The sequence below is a fragment of the Stomoxys calcitrans genome, chromosome 2, assembly GCF_963082655.1.
Source record: "Stomoxys calcitrans chromosome 2, idStoCalc2.1, whole genome shotgun sequence".
NCBI lineage: Eukaryota > Metazoa > Arthropoda > Insecta > Diptera > Muscidae > Stomoxys > Stomoxys calcitrans.
In genome coordinates this window covers 91,475,028-91,493,279 of record NC_081553.1, presented here as the reverse complement: position 1 = coordinate 91,493,279, position 18,252 = coordinate 91,475,028, and the positions used below count along the sequence as shown (strand labels likewise).

Here is an 18,252-nt window from a genome sequence, read left to right as displayed (position 1 = left end):
TACAATCCCAACTGACCTACACTAATAAGAAGTATTTGCGCAAAATTTCAAGCGGATAGCTTTACTCCTTCGTAAGTTAGCGTGCTTTCGACAGACGGAGGGACGGACAGACAGACGGATGGACGGACGAACATGGCTAGTTCGACTTAAAATGTCATGGCGAACAAGAAGATATATACTGTATGGGGTCTTAGACGAATATTTCAAGGAGTTACAAATAGAATGACGAAATTAGTATACCCCCATCCTATGGTGGAGGGTAAAAAACAAATACACCCACAGATTGTCAAAAACGTAATCTACAAAAAGAGTTTTACTCATGGGTCAAATGACAATTTTTTCATGGCACATAAGTTAACCGATATGGATCTTATGGGGGTCCCTTGCACAACTCTTTGTTATAAATTTTAACGGAATCGTACTATAAATGCGGCTTTTATGAGCTTAAGGCCCTTATTAAAGGAAAATTGCGAGTCCTTCGATCAGACCAGAATAAATAGGGAGATACAAAATTTTGAAGGGATCTGACTAATATTGCCTCCTGCTTAAAGAAAAATCATTCCCAAGATTGAAAGCCTGTGCCCCTGTCGACGTGGACGTGAACCCGGCTTGTCGAAAACCAGCTGCTCCTTGGTCTTTTTTCGTTCTATGTTACACAGGTATCTAAGCTCAGATTTCACTTCGCTTCAACTTATTCGACTTAGTACTGTCATACGTGCTATTAGCAAGACAGGTAATAGGTTTTCGAGCCGAGAACGAGCCCTTCTTGGCATATTCGTCCGCTTTATCATTTTCCGTAGTAACATCGTGTCCGGGACCCCATGCAACGCTATGTGATAAGCCCACAGTTCATTCGAAACATGGCACCACAAAACATACCTCCTCGAAATCAAGGCCTTCTGCGCCGCTATATTGCCCACATAAATCCTGAGCTTTGAAGGTGGCAATCATCTTCCCTGGATTTCTCTTGTTGCTTTTTTGATGGCAAAGATCTCTGGCTGCAATAATTTACAGTCCGATACCGGACTAGTGTAAATATCGAGTAGTGTACCGATATCGAGTATATCGAAGTAGACACCCAATCCCTTCCCTGAAGTCAGTGGTCTCATCCTGGTCCATCGCAGTTACTGTCTCCCTATCCCTCCTTCCGAATAGCGAAAATCCTACTATGAATCAGTCTTGCTGCAAGGTAGTCTGAGACCTTTCTCGGGTTAAATTATGCATCCATAATACCAATGGAGGCCACCGTAGCGCCGAGGTTATCATATCCGTCTATGACGCTGAACACCTGAGTTCGAATCCTGGCGAGAACATCAACAAAATGTTCAGCGCTGATTAATCAGCACGTTTTTACTTATATTCTGTAGCTTACAATTTAGAGTAGTTCTACCCATTCGTCGTTATTGGGTTAAAGTTATTTTTCCCATAATTTTCAGAAACCTTGAAAATATGAAATCACTTCATTCTTGACCTATGCCTGGCAAATCACCAACCATTTTATCTAGACAGTCATTAAGGCTCGATGGGGCAATTTGAGAACTCAATTTTATTTGAAACATTTGTTTATGAATTTTCAACACCTTTCATCGGTTTGTTTTGGGGCTCATTTAGATTTCATAGACCAAATGCAAAGCAATCAACACCATCTCTGGCCATTGTTTCACAACCAGCAAAAACGGAGCAATTTTTCGGAATGACAGAAATTAAAATTAATTTAAATCGTATTACTCATTGAAAAGTGATGCAACAAACACTGTAAACTTTGTTTAAAATTAGGATCCAGCATAAGAGTGTTCCAAAAATAAGTATTAGAGTGCTAAGTTCGGCTGGGGCGAATCTTATATACCCTCAACCATGGATCGCATTTGTCGAACTGTTTTCCCGATATCTCTTTTTAGGCAAACAAAGGATAAAAGAAAAGAATTCCTTTGTTATTGGAACAATATAAAGTTATGGCTCATTTTGGACCATAATTGAATTGAATATTGGAAACCATAGTAGAAGTTATTGTGTGAAATTTCAGTCAAATCGGATAGGAATTGTCCCCTGTAGAGGCTCAAGAAGTCAAGACCCCCGATCAGTTTATATGGAAGCTATACCAGGCTATAGACCGATTTGAACTATTCTTAGCACAGTTGTTGGAAGTCAGAACTAAACACGTCATGCTAAATTTCAGCCAAATTGGTTAAGAATTGCGCATTCTAGTGGCTTATGAATTCAAGATCCAAGATCGGTTTATATGGCAGCTATATGAAAACATGGACCAATATGGCCCATTTACAATGTTGCATGCGCATTCGTCGCCCACTCCCTTAACTCGGACTGCGTCGACGCGAAAGGCTTCGGGTAAACCAAGTTTATTAACGGCAGTCCTCTGGCCTTCATCGCCAAATCGTCTGCGCTTTTATTTCCCTTACTCCGTTATGGCCCGGCACCCAAACAATGCGGATTTTGCCATACTCAGAGAAGGCGTTAGTCTCCTTCTTACACAACAGGACTGTTCGTGACCGTGCCGTCCTGGTTGTTATTGTCCTTATGGCAATTTTACTGTCGGTAAAGATGTTCACACTCGACGTCCTCGCGTTAGCACCACATCACTTTACACATTTCGTGATCGCCCGGATCTCCACCTGCAGGACCGTATTATGGTCAGGCAGTCTAAAACAGATCTCAGTCCTTGGGTTTTCAATGCAGACCCCCAGGCCCACTCTGCCCTCTGTCCATTCGTATAACATGATCTTCCAGATGGCAATACTAGGGTTTCGTCAATATAAGATTGTGCCGATGGCTGCAGTGCCTCGCACTCGACTTCAAGTTTCATCTCAGGTATCCGAACGGAAACCTCTTCACTTCCTTCCAGGTTTCCTATCGTCGCCTCGATTATAACGCGTTGGTATGAGCTGCTCCCATCCTCAATCCATTCTCCCATCGCCTCCCAGCCGCAGTGGCTGGCTTACACTTAATCTGTATGTCAATGGGTCGGATATCTAGAATAGTCTTCAGTGCCCTAATAGGCGTGATTCTCATCGCTCCGCCTATGCCAAGACAACATGTTCTCTGAACCTGTTGTATGGTCCTTATGTTGCACTTTACCGCTTCAGGTTTAAGTGAAACAGTTTATTAGGGTTCGATGCTTTCCGCATAGCTACGCTGCAGCCATCTTACAGGCAACAAGAAAGTATTTCAGCTATTCATACATTTGTAAAAGGGTGCCAACTATCATAAATTAAAGTTAATTGTTATGAAATTACCATGCGCTTTAGTAAACATGTTTCGGTTCTAAAGGTACTAGTAATCCATTAAATTCAAAGACGAAGTTTGCTTTTTTATGCCTAACCCGAACAGCGTGCTGCATAGGGATACCACTTTATGTAGAAATTTTAACATGGCAAGAGTATATAAACAGCTGAAAATTTGTTAGCTGTTCACGCTGTGAAATGAACCCAGGCATTCGCCGTCATAGTCGAAGAAGCTAACCTACGCTAAGATGTTCCAATCCTCATGTTCCAATCCCCATGTTCCAATCCCCATATTCCAATCCCCATATTCCAATCCCCATGTTTCAATCCCCATATTCCAATCCCCATATTCCAATCCCCATATTCCAATCCTCATGTTCCAATCCCCAGGTTCCAATCCCCATGTTTCAATTCTGAAATGTTCCAATCCTGAAATGTTCGAATTCTGAAATGTTCCAATCCTGATCCCCAAGTTCCAATCCCCATGTTCCAATCCACATGTTCCAATCCCCATGTTCCAATCCACATATTCCGATCCCCATGTTCAAATCCCCATATTTCACTTCTGAAATGTTCCAATCCTGAAATGTTCCAATTCTGAAGTGTTCCAATCCTGATCCCCATATTCCAATCCTCATGTTACAATCCCCAGGTTCCAATCCCCAGGTTCCAATCCCTATGTTCCAATCCCCATGTTTCAATTTTGAAATGTTCCAATCCTGAAATGTTCGAATTCTGAAGTGTTCCAATCCTGATCCCCATATTCCAATCCCCATGTTCAAATCCCCATATTTCACTTCTGAAATGTTCCAATCCTGAAATGTTCCAATTCTGAAGTGTTCCAATCCTGATCCCCATGTTCCAATCCCAATGTTTCATTCCCCATATTCCAATCCCCATATTCCAATCCCCATATTCCAATCCCCATATTCCAATCCTCATGTTCCAATCCCCATGTTTCAATTTTGCAATGTTCCGATCCTGATATGTTCCACTTCTGAAATGTTCTAATCCTGATGTGTTCCAATCCCGAAATATTCCAATACTGAAACGTTCCAATTCTGAAATGTTCCAATCCCCATTCATTATCCCAAAAATTCATCAACATCTAATTTCATTCACTCCAAATGTAACACCCTATACAATTAATACTTAACAAATGCCATTAAATTATTTTACCTCAATTTGCACTTAGGCGAGCATAACTGCAGCAGTATAAATGTTGTCGTTGCTGAAATATCATTGTCGTCCGTCCGTCTTTGTTGCTGCCATGCGAACTCGTAGTTAACCACATTCCCTGAGCCAATTAAGCATAAACCTGCGCTGTTTTCTTATATGTAATAGAATGGAAATATGCTAAATGGTTTCTGCACAGAAAACTGTTTCTCTCAAACATGGGTGGCCAAATCTGGTCTTGAGCCCTGGCCCGACCTGGTCATAGATATATGCAGGTGATGCCAGAAGAGGGCAAGGTTGGCAGGCGAAAACCAAATGCAACAGTTGGGGTGTGTCCATTCACGTGTTAAATGTGATTGATATTGTTGTTGTAGAAATTTCTTGTTGTGGTTGCACAGATTGCATTCATAGAAATATTGTTGCTGTATTGTTTTTTTTTTTTTTTTTTTTTTTTTTGAAAATAGTTTTTTAATTTTACTCTAAAACAAAACCAAGAAACCGCGCAATAAGCAGAAGTTGTGGTGGCTGTTCATTGTAAGACATATTCGTCTGAGGTTGTTTTCACCATTGAAGGAAGCAAAAGGGGTCTTCGGTCTCCGTATAATAATGATTAATTGTTTTGTGATTTTACTCGATAGCTGTTGTGTCAGAAATCGCGTTAGTGCTTTGGCTTCTTTTGCCATAAATTCGCTTGCCTCCTTTTGTTGATATTTGCTATAGAGTTGTCTTTTCGTGATTTGATTTCGTTCATTGGATTTTTTTAGTAGTGCTTTGAAATTTACACGCTGTATGTGTTTTATTTTTTGTCTTTTTATTATTTTTGAAGTAAACGTTTACGATATTTTTTGCAATTTTTTGTTTTAAGATTTAATGGTGTTCAATGCAACAATAGAGACATATTTATTAAAGTTATGTTTTAATAATTCACAATTGACGCTTGTAAACAAAGTGTAATTGATTTGATTGGAATTTAAAAAAAAAAAAAACACACACACACAAATTTTTTCTTTAATTTTTATGACACTTTAGTTTGACAAAGATTTATGATGAGATATTTGGAACTCGCTTGGCATTTGAGAAACAAGTTTGAATGTCTTTGATAGGCAAGAAGGCTGACAGAATGCCAAGGCAATATTGATTTTAAACTTGTGATTAGAAGTGATATAAATGATATGAAAAACATTTTATAAAAGGGGAGGCTAGAAAAATTTCTTATGTTCTCCTCAGGATCTGAATCTAGAGTTTCAGCTCTTCTTAAGCAATCATCCTATGTAATATGTCAGGGAGGCTTCCCTTGAAATTAAGACAATATTTGCTCTTTTTTAGTACATCTTGGTTGTTGAATATCCGAGGATCTTTTTCAAATTTAAAGCTAAATCTGAGTTATACTCATATATAACTATAAATTTTTACATCACTATTGGTAAATTATGATCCTTTGTTGGTTTTTATCCCAAAATATATATGGTCATATATTTTCTAAAATTAGCTCTGCTCTCTTTGACCAAAGGAAATGAGCCAACATAAAAACTTATATATATTTGAAAGTTGACTTCATTATGATTTCCTGCAGCAACAGCACATTGCACTGCCCCAAGTTTGCCGTAAACATTTAACCAAGATTTCCATAACAAAAGAAAATTCGAATTGGTCTATTCGTTTGGTTTTTTCTGACAAAACTTTTGAAGTTTTCGTCCCCCTCTATCGGAAACATGGTGGCGGTGGTGGCGGCATGCTGTTGCTCATAATGGTGGTACATACTCAAAATGGGTACAAAGTGATTGTCATAAAGTGTCACTAATGAATGTAAATTTGTTGTTGTAAGCCCTGGATTTTTTCTCTTGTATTATTGTTGTTGTTGCATTTGAAAAAAAAAATATCTCAATGCATTCTATGCTAGAGGAAGGAGTGCAGAATGTCGGAAAAATTATTAAATTGTATTCAGTTGAATTTTACAAAAGTACCAACGAACATTGTAGTGACAGTATTCAACAACTTGGTCGGAGCCACCACTGCCGCCATGGATGCTGTCGCCGGTGTTGCTCTTGCTGTTCCTGCCTTGCTTCAACATGAAATAGAGTCAAATAAACAATCATTTTCCAAGACATTCATAAACATATTTGGATGCAAATGTAACACCACTGAAATTTACAATAGATGGCCAGCCCCCCCTCTTGTAGCTACCACCTCATGATACGGAGAAGTCAAAAAGCATCCAACATTTGCCAGGCCTCACAATAAAACTGTTAGAGATATAAATTACCAATGCAAAACAGTGAAAAAATGAGACACGGCCTTAGTGGTAGAAAAACAACGCGGTTACAACAACTAAACAATCACAAAAAAAAAACAAACAGAACGCCAAACACAAACGTGAAGACAAGGAATTTGTTTGCTTGGCCCGGTGGGAAGGCTTAAAAGACCCCTTGTGGGCCATTGCCAATGGTAAGGCACAGTATGTGGGGTTGAAAAAAGTTCGAAAACTATAAAAAACACAATATTAATAAAGAAAAAGTGAAAAACTAACATAGTAAATAATAAATAAAAAAAAATAAAATAATATAAAATAAAATAAAATAAAAAAAAATAAAATAAAATAATATAAAATAAAATAAAATAAAATAAAATAAAATAAAATAAAATAAAATAAAATAAAATGAAATGAAATAAAATAAAATAAAATAAAATAAAATAAAATAAAATAAAATAAAATAAAATAAAATAAAATAAAATAAAATAAAATAAAATAAAATAAAATAAAATAAAATAAAATAAAATAAAATAAAATAAAATAAAATAAAATAAAATAAAATAAAATAAAATAAAACAAAATAATATAAAATAAAATAAAATAAAATAAAATAAAATAAAATAAAATAAAATAAAATAAAATAAAATAAAATAAAATAAAATGAAATAAAATAAAATAAAATAAAATAAAATAAAATAAAATAAAATAAAATAAAATAAAATAAAATAAAATAAAATAAAATAAAATAAAATAAAATAAAATAAAATAAAATAAAATAAAATAAAACAAATTAAAATAAAATAAAATAAAATAAAATAAAACAAATTAAAATAAAATAAAATAAAATAGATAGTAAAATAAAATAAAACAAATTAAAATAAAATAAAATAAAATAAAATAAAATAAAATAAAATAAAATAAAATAAAATAAATTAAAATAAAATAAAATAAAATAAAGTAAAATAAAATAAAATAAAATAAAATAAAATAAAATAAAATAAAATAAAATAAAATAAAATAAAATAACATAACATAAAACAAAATAAAATAAAATAAAATAAAATAAAATAAAATAAAATAAAATAACATAAAATAAAATAAAATAAGGGGGACGGACCCTCCCCCTTATACCAAAAACACCATCCAAAAGTGAAAAAGTTCAAAAGTGAACCGATCGGAACAATATTGGTATCAAATGAAAGGTATTGAAGAGTTGAATACGAATTTGGTATTAAAATTTGATTCTAAGTACCCATCGGGCCGCCCCAACCCCAAAACTTCCCCAAACAGATATTCGGGAGTAGATTTCGAATGTGGCATACAAAATCAGGTCGAAGTATAGGCGGTCACGCCACCCCTCAAAATCGCCATTAGACTCATTATGACTATATGATACTTGGAAGAACTGATTTTCTTAAAGTTTTCATAGATTTTGTACGTTTGTCTGGAAGGAAACATAGGTTATATAATTTTTAGATATCGGGTGGAGGCGGACATTCCCCCCTACCCCAAAAACGCCGAAAGTGGTCCGATGGGCACAGTAAGGGTATTAAATGAAAGGTATTGGAGACCAGAAAACGAATATGGTATTAAAATTTGGTTACAAGTATTTGCACCAATATAAATTTGTGTTCGAGTCTAGGTGGCGCTTTTCCTCCTAGGTGGTGCTTTTTCTCCTAGGTAGCGCTTTTTCTCCTAGGTGGCGCATTTCCTCCTAGGTGGCGCTTTTTCTCCTAGGTGTCGCTTTTTCTTCTAGGTGGTGCTTTTCCTCCTCAGTGCAAAGTGCCGGTGGCCGTCCAGGCCCCAAAACACCCACCAAACGGTTCATATTTACCGGCCATGGCAATATGGGCCTCAAATTAAAGGGAGTTGGAAGTGCAGCACGAATTTGATATCCATATTTGAATCGAAATGTCTTAAGTGCCATCCCTCCCCTAATGGGAACATTACCCTAAGGAAGAGCATTACCATCAGAAACCGAGAAGGGGCAAATTCTCACACATAAATGAGTGCTTTCCGATTCAAGCTTAAACTCAATGATAATGGACCTTTTTTTATAGTCGAGTCCGAACGGGGTCCCGCAGTGCAAAAGCTCTTTGGGGAAATTTTCGTAAATGTCGCGAACATTAAGAAGGGACAAACACCAATGTTCTCGCCAGGATTCGATCGCGTTTAGCGTCATAGGCTACAATGGCACGAATTCGATATCTGCACTCAGGGCGAAGTGTCCCCACCCTAAAAAGATATTAGAGAGTTAAAGAAGGCGCAGCGGAACGGGCCCGGTTCGGCTTGTATAAATTAAAGTAAAATATTAAATAATATGTATATATATTAAAAAAAACTGCTAAAATCTCATAAAAAATTAAAAGCACTGATTATAAATAATATAGACCCAAGAAGTAAAATAAGCGGATTATAATGTAGCCAATTTTGCACATTGAATGAAAACCACTGTGTCTCAGTTGTCTGTGGCTGCAATTGAACGGCAGCGACAACGGGCAACAAACATGTTGTTGCTGCAACAACAAAATACCTTGTTGGTAATTGCGACAATTGTATTTTGCACTGTTACTTAGAGAGCCATAGAGACGTCTATGAGGGCGAGTGTTTCTACGGTATACCTTAGCCACAAAAAACGTGATTATAAAATATTATTTAAGAAGTCAGAGAAGAAGAAAAAAAAAACGGATTTATGAACGTACAAGTTTATTAGAAACATTTTGTTATAAATTTTCCTGTTTGTCATTTTTATTAAGGAAATATTAGCAAACAATTGTCCAAGAGTTTTCTAACCTCGAACTTTTCTGCCTATTTCTTTCAGAACAAAACCAAAAGCAACATGACAACAATTTTATTAATAATAGAACCTCCATGAAGAACCAGTGCAATAAAACGATGAGATCAACATCATTACAGCAACAATCAAACATGACATATCCACAGCGACATGGACAAGCAGCAACATCAGTTTTCAACAGTTCCAGCAACATGTGTCAACAATCTCTATCGCCAACAACTTTAAGAGCTAGAAAAGCCTCATTGGTCGCCGATGAGGTAGATAGTGGCCCAATGGATGGCAATGAAACAAATCTCCTTTTGACCAGCAAAGCCACAAATGCCGGCAATGAGGGAGAAGTGGTAGAAGACATAAATGACAATCTTAACCGCACCAATACAACAACCACAACGACACCAACATCATCCTTGTCACAAACAGCTTCAAGCGGCATGGGGAGATTGTCTGCAAAGCCTAGCCCATCAGACGATACCCATAAACCATCACATGGTAGTGTAACCAACAATCATATGGCATATCATAATGCTGCTGTCAATAAATACGGAAGCAGTGGTGGCGCAGCCGCAACGGCCACAGCCACAGCCACATCCCCATCAACATCATCATCGAATTCAGCCATGACAGTTGATTCGCGTACCCAACAACGCTCTATCTTAAGTAATACCAATCGCAACCAGTCGTTGCCAACATCATCTGGTTCTGCAGCAACTTCATCATCAAATGACACAAATGGCGATAACAGACTCTATGATTTAACAGTTTCCGCAACACCAACCACCTCACCCATCTCAAATACATCTCCTCAGGGTGATGGTGACGGCAATGAGACTGAAGCCGCCACAACATCCACCAGCAGCCGCAACAAATTAGAAGCTCTTGCTAATTTGGATTTAGCTCTCAATTTGTACAATCTGCCATTAGATCTGGATGACGATGATGATCCATATTTTGTGCTGCAAGAATATCTGGAACGTGTTAAGGTGAGTCAATAAATGAATGAAGTGGTTAAGCAAGAGTTGTTTTTTTTTCGCTAGAATTATAAAAGGAAATCTATTACACTGCAAAGAATACTTTTTAATTTAAAAAGAAAACATAAATGTTGAATAACATAAAATCTGTTTAACTATGTTGCTGGAAACATTATCGCCAATGCTGCTGCAACTTTCATTTTTATTTTTTTTAGCTATACAGCCCCAATGAAGAATTGCCTTATTAGCCGTTTATAAGTTAACATCGACTTTTAAACATATTTTTGAAATTAAAATTTGATGGCTAAAAATCTTATGAAGTTCTTAGCAACATTATTGCCTAATGTTGCTAAACATTTCTTAGCAACATTTTATACAACCAATGTTGATATTGAAATTTAACAATCAAAAACTTAAAACCCCTAAAGATGGTATGCTCATACGACCCTCAATATCGCAATTCAAATCCCAGTGCGAACCCCTAACACTAAGGTTCGAATCCTGGTAGAACGTAAAAAAACGTTCTTATTGGTTTTTATAACCTTACCAGTCTGGCAAGATACAGAAGTATATCTGGATGCGAAAGCCAATTAGGTTAAATTCCGTTATGAATGACAATAACATTTGTAGTGGTGTATATCGACCCACCAATCTGGCAATATACGCAAATATTTAAGCTTGGGATAGCTAACGTTGTAAGGAAAACTTCCCCAAAAGCCGTAAGTTCACGCTTGGCTTTTAAGTGCTTGAATGAGCACTCAATAAAATGAGTGAAATTGTTCCTCTGTTATTTACTGGAATTTTAGTAAGGAAACTAAACTAAACTAACTTTTTCTTCGCATCTTTGTCTTATTAGATTTTTTTAGCCATGACTTGGAATATCAATGGTAAGAACTTGAATGAGCACTCAATAAAATGAGAAAAAATTTTTCCTTTCTGGAATTTTAGTAAGAAAACATATTTCTAACTTTTTCTTCGCATCTTTGTCTTATAAGATTTTTTTAGCCATGACTTGGTTCCATGACCAAAGCATTTATTTCGTTTGTTCATGTTGGCGCTTATATTTATTCTTTAAACATTTTCTTGCGCCCCTTATGGAGCAAGCACATGTTGAATATTTTTCACATATCCTAACACTTTCAGTTTTTATTTCAAATCATGGCTTTGTCAGTGAAGCTGCTAAGAAATTAATTTTTTTTGTGTTTGGAATTTTTGCCATGTCATTTTTAATATTTTTTTGTTGTATGGGAAATTCCTACAACTCATTCTGCAGAACATGTGTTTTTTATGGTAAGATTTCACATGGCACCACCTTCAGCAAAAAACAGTGGGCGAATATTCTTATCTATCCTATAAAAAATATTGATTAACAGAAAAAGTCTTTCTTTCTTGTTAGAATATCAACAATAAATATTGGTCTACGCTAATATTTAGAGACTCTTAATTCCTTCCTTTCATTCCAAGATTGCCGTGACTTTACCTTACTAACTTACTATCCATGAGATGTTCACACTCATCCATTAATACTTTAATACTCAGTTTTCCGTCTGTTGTGTTCAGGCATTCGAACACAGAATCGGTTTCTGGGTCATCTTTGTAGACACCAAGCCTGGTTTTCCTGCCCCCGATTTCGATTTATGCGTTTTGTCAATTCAAGACTCTGCCGTGGGCATCAGTATCATGCATTTGCCCTCAATTCTGTTTTAGATATCCGATACAAAACCTCTTCAATGCCCGCTCTTATCGCCTTAAGTCTCATAGCTGCCCCATAAGCCACATTCCAGTACTAAGGTGACTTATTATTGCTTTAAAGGCCAACTTACTGAAAATCGTCCTTCTTAGAATATTTTTGGCCTTTGTTTAATTTTTATCAAATATTTGAAAATTTTTCGTGATTGTTCGGACATCTTCAAGCTTGAGATCATATTCAATGTTTTCTATTCAAATAATAATAACAAAAGAATAAAAGTTCAGCAAGTGTGTGTAACTATTATAAAACACTTTGACTGGCTAGTGGATCATGATTTCGCATACGCCATGTGTCCTCATCAACACCTTTGTCAAGTTGATATAGGTGCCCTATATACCCAAAGTTAGAAGACTTGTTGAGCACTGTTTCGAAACAAATGCGTGCTCTACGCCATACTCAATAGTCTTTGTTCACCTTAATCAATTTGACAAAGGTGCTGGTAAGGATACATGGCGTTTGCGAAATCATGATCCACTAGCCAGTCAAAGTGTTTCGAATAATAGCACACACTCGTTTGACCTTTATACGTACTTTGCTATCCTTATCTTTGAATAGAAAGCATGGAATATGATCTCAAGCTGGAAGATGTTCGAAAAACCACGAAGACATATTTTAGAAATTTTTAATCAAAAATTTTTATATAAAAATTTTCTTTAAAATTTGAATTTTCAAAGAAATTATTGGCGAAATCTGGTTTTCCCAGTATATTAATGACAAATCTTCCACTGTGCTTCAACACTTGTCCCTTGCCCTTGTTTACCATATGGTACTACACAGATCATTTGTTTTCATAAATGTTCCCAATTAGAATATGTTGTTATTCCTTTTTTTTTGGATTTTTTCGTTTTTTGGTCTTTAGATTTTTTATTACAACACATTGTGTGAAAATATTTATTTAACATTAATTTCTTTTTTTTTTCTGTGAATGGAATTTATTAGGAATTTACTTGGTGTGTAGTTTCATGCTTGAACAAAAAATGCAGATACAATTTTGAACAAGTTTTGTCGGTGAATGACAATTTCCGTAGGCAAGAGATATAAAAAGGAGGCAAAGAATGCCGTAATATTTGAAGCGTCAGTCGATGTTAAGAAATTTATAAAAACGCCATATTTGGGGAGCAAAAATTGCAAATTTGCCTATAAACATTCCATTAAGGAGCAGGAGCATATATCAATGAGGGCTGTCCGATTCAAGTTTAAGCTTACTGATCAGTGACCTCTGTTTTATTGCCGCAGTGCGCTAGCTCTTTGGCTTCTATGCAGGGCATAGTACCACACAAATTTCGCCAGCATTCTTACATTCTATAAAATCTGCTAAACTGTTCAGAAACTTAATCCACTTTTGTTAAATTTTGTTTTTGTAGAATATTTTGGTAAAATATTATTTTTACATAAAATTTTCCTAAAACTTTTCTTTTAAGGAAAAAAAAAACTGGCAAATTGTGCTTCGCAACTCCCTTAGTTTTATTCGTATGTAACTCCCAAATAATTTTCATTAGAATCACATATTGTCCCGTTTGGTATTTGTGGCATAATTTTGGCGTGGGGCCAACCCCCGGGAAATGAACCAAATCTTTATATAATTTTCGTATTTTACTCTCAAATACTTGTTACTAGATCTCAAACATTTGTGTAAGTTTCGTTCTTCTCAAGTCTATTTCGATAGAATTCCATGCTGTGCTGATCTGCCTACACTTAGACTTGATCCCAAAATTTTATATAATTTTCGTATCCTTCTACCAATAATCTTTCATTTGATATCCATATTGCCTCAATCGGTAAACATTTGGCGTTTTTTGGGGGTGGGTAGGCCCTCTTCATTTGGCGTCTAATTTTAGTGTGGGGCGACCCGCCTGGAAATATAACCCACATTTTTTCTTTTTCCTTACCTTACCTTTCTTTTGAACTCTATATTTCCGATCGGCCTACAAGTCCGTTTTGGGGTGGTTTTTGGGTTGGGACGGCCCCCCTTGGACTTGACCCCAAAGTTTATATAAGTTTCGTATTCTACTTCCAATTAAATTTCATTTGATGCCCATATTGTCTCAATCGGTAAACATGTCCGTTTAGGTGGGTTTTGGGGTAGGGCATCCCCCACTGTTATTTGACCCCAGAGTTTTATACTTATTTTGTGTTTTTGAGTTACAATAAGGTGGTCTACAAAATATCGCTTAAATCAATGCACCCGAGATCTGGCGTTTCTGAAAATTGGAGGACCCTCCCCCGCCACCCCACAAAATGGAGTACTCTATATCCATCGTGGGGCAAACTCTACCATCTGTAAAAATTTCATGAAAATCGGTTTAGCTGTTTTTGAATCTAATAAAGGGTGTTGTTTTATTTATTATCTTTTTGGCAACAGCTCACGCACGTTTTGTGTTTTGTTTCACTATCAAACATCTTCATCGTCTTAAAAACAGCGCTTCGTCCATCGTAGATTGTTCAGCGGACAACAGTTAGGTATCTGATACGAAACCTCTCTCAATCCTGCCATATTTGATATCGGTGAATAGAGTAACCTACGGTAGTATAGCATATTCCATAATTTATCTTTTCTCCTATATACCCAAGTCTCATAGCTGCAGTGGTTGCTGCATACTTAACCTGTTGTTCTAAAGATGGCGTAATCAGTTGTCTCCAGTATAGTTATACGCGTAGTTTTCATTGCCTTGACTACGTCAGTACAACACGTTCCTTGAACCTATTGTAATGTCCTTATATTTCACTTTTACTCCATCGCCGCCTATCATCCGAAATCGTAATAGCGTGTGATCGAATAAAACTATACAAAAGTTAAACAGGCACAATACGGTATTAATAGTGATGCCATAGAGTATAATTAGTAACACCATACATTATTAATAGTGATACCGTACGGTATTCATTGAGATACCGTACGATATTAATAAAAAAAATCCCTATGCATCCATCCCTCGATTTTATTTCATATTCTTTCTAAAATTCATATTGGAGTCAAGCCGATGGTGTTTACATGTGATACCGTACGGCCTTAATTGTTGCTGTTGTTGCTGATGAAGGACTTCATCGGGTCAATCCGATATGTACAACCGGATGTCATGGGATTGGTATTAATAGTGATACCATGCGGAATAAAAAGTGATTCCTTACGGTATAAAAAGTGATATCATACTTTATTAATAGTGATACCGTACGGAATTCATATTGATACGAGAGATACGATGTTAATAGAAAAAATCCATATGAATCGATCCCTCAATTTTTTTTTTCTTATTTTTTCTAAAATTCATGTTGGAGTTAATACAATGGTGTTTAAATGTGATACCGTACGGTATTATTTGTTGTTGTTGTAGCTTTGTGTTGTACTCTGATGATCCATCCCTTGCTGATGAAGGACTCCATCCGATACGTACAACCGGCTGTCATGACATTGGTATTAATAGTGAAACCATACGGTAAAAAAGTGATACCATACGGTATAAAAAGTGATACCATACTTTATTAATAGTGATACCGTACGGTATTCATAGTATTACCATACGATATTAATAGAGAAAATCCCTAAATCCAACGATTTTATTTCTTATTATTTCTAAAATTCATGTTGGAGTTAATACAATGGTGTTTATATGTGATACCGTACGGTATTAATTGTTGTTGTAGCAGTGTGTTGTGCACTGAGGCCACATTCCTTGCTGATGAAGTACTCGATCGGGTCAATCCGATACGTATAACCGGCTGTCGCGGGTTTGGTATTAATAGTGAAACCATATGGTAAAAGAAGTGATACCATACGGTTTATAAAGTGATACCTTACGGTATTAACAGTAATAACATACTGCATTAATAAAGATTATATATTTTACTAAGCTTATAGATTATATATTATACTAAACTTATAGTAAAATTTAAGATTAGTAGGTCGTAGGAATCGCATTGGCTACTGAAGGCCATCAGCTAAATGGTATTTGTTTTCTTGATAGAGTTTACAGCTTTATCATGGTAGAAAAAAAACATTAAATCTTAATATTCCTCCTCATACTCTCATATCTCTATTTTTTTTGTTGATTTTAAAAATGAAATATCCTGCCACAACATATGAGCCCATTTACCATGATTACAGTCATTATTTAAAAATATCAACAAAAATAGAAAACAAACAAACATTTGTTGCACAAGTGTAGGATGCAAATTGTAACGCATATATGAATGAATGAATGAATGACTACAAATGCCTACATTTAAGATAATTGCCAAACGGCCATGGGCATGTTGGTGGTACGTTTGTTTGAAGCCAATCTGAATATGCTGCTAATGGCGAAAAGGAAGAAAATCATGATGCCGTAGGATGGTGAAATGGATTTTTTTTTGTTGGTTTGGTCTCTATCATTTGCACTTAAATGCAAATGCGCCTCCTCTACAAATGTCAAACTTTCGCTTTTCTTTTCTTCTTCTTTTTTTGGTTTTTAGTTTAGCCTTTTAGCGCTAAAAGAAATATCTTTTGCCAGCATATATGAAGAACTAATTGGAGTATAAGCAAAAACAAAAGCCTTTGAGGCAAATGTTTGGGCTTAAGGCCTTGTGTGAAAGACTGCGTTGAAAGACTGTAACAAATTTTCTTAAACAAAAAGGTTAATTTTGGAATGAATTTGTAAGGGAATAGGTGAAGGTGGGAAAGGTGAGGATGATAATGCTAATGCTGAGGCATATACACATGTACATTAGGGTGGATTTCTCAGTTGTAGTGTATGAAAATATTTGATGTAATCTTTGTTCCAAATAAGGTATACGTGTGGTGCCAAAGTTGTGCTAATGATAGCGCATGCGCATAGCACACTTTACTCCCAACTTCAAATTCTATTGAGTGCAATCAAAACTTATCTTCTCAGGTGCCTGGGCATTTATTGTGAATATTTCAGCAAGGTTAGACCACTCTGCAAAAGATACGATTTCGCCTTTGTTATTGTAGGTATGGTGTACATGTTTTCTAAATTCCATCTTATATACATTTGAATCCCAGTAAAACAACTAAACTTAATAAAGTACTTTACCAAAGTCTAATAGTAAAAGTCCAAATTAATGTTTTTAGTTGCTCTGCGATTAGTCAGACCTAACATATGCCTTTGGCCAAGAAAAAAAAAAAAAACAAAAAACCAAAGGAAAATGCAATTCTATACCTCAATGGTGATGGGGAGAAAAATAATCGCAATGTGCAATAAGGTGTGCTACAAATCTATACCAAGAAAGTGTATGATTTTTTATAGGAAAAAGGTGATGACACCCATTACTTTTCAACGTCTTCCATTACAACAAACAGCGGGCATTTCATTAAGTCGCATTTATAAACATGATGATGGTCGTATTTAAAGTTTTGCCGATTTCACCATCAACAACACAACACCAACCATTACCACCTCCCTGTAAAAAATTAAAATGCCAGAGCTGTAAGCCTTGTGGGGTCCCACCAGTGACAAAAACGCACTACCGGCACATACTTGGAGGGTAATGTGCCCATAAAATATCGGCTTGTAGTAAAAATTTCTTTTTTTTTTTCTGCGAATATTAATTCTGTCTAAATCTCTCAGTCACTTGAGTTGTTGGTCAAGCCTACCATCAGTTTTTCCAAACCCTCCCCTGTATACCCCCACACATTTTTGCACATGGCCTACAAATTCGCAAATCGCTTTATATGTTTTGTCATTTGTTGTCATATTTATGCATACAATGCGTTTTGCTAAGCCGATTTTCTTTTGTTGTATTTGAATCTTTTTGTCTAAAAACCTGACATTATTTACGCCCGCCATCAATGCGTTTGGTATTAAAAAGCGCGCATGCGCACCGCCTAAGTGTCGGTGTTGGTGTCGGCGATAGCGATGATATTGGTGGTGGTGGTGGTTGGTGGTTGGTGGTGATGGTTGGTGGCTTTGGCCATGGCGATGATGTGTAGCATAAATGGTAGCTATGATATGGGAAGGATTTGAACACTTTCATGTGCCGATTTAATGTCTATGCTCTGCTGCGATATTATATATAGGCACGGCCTCCTCCAAGGAGTACTGACCACAATCTGCGTTAAAAGTTCCAATAAATTT

General features: G+C 36.0%; 1 protein-coding gene across 2 annotated transcripts in view; it reads left to right on the top strand.

Moving 5' to 3' along the window:
• Positions 1 to 18,252, top strand: part of LOC106089089 (probable serine/threonine-protein kinase DDB_G0282963) — a 535,104-nt gene that overhangs the window by 386,240 nt on the left and 130,612 nt on the right. For both annotated transcript variants that reach the window (XM_059363862.1, XM_059363863.1), the window contains exon 6: positions 9,488 to 10,443. In XM_059363862.1, the coding sequence (XP_059219845.1) occupies positions 9,488 to 10,443 (956 nt within the window). The remainder of the gene's footprint in view (positions 1 to 9,487; positions 10,444 to 18,252) is intronic.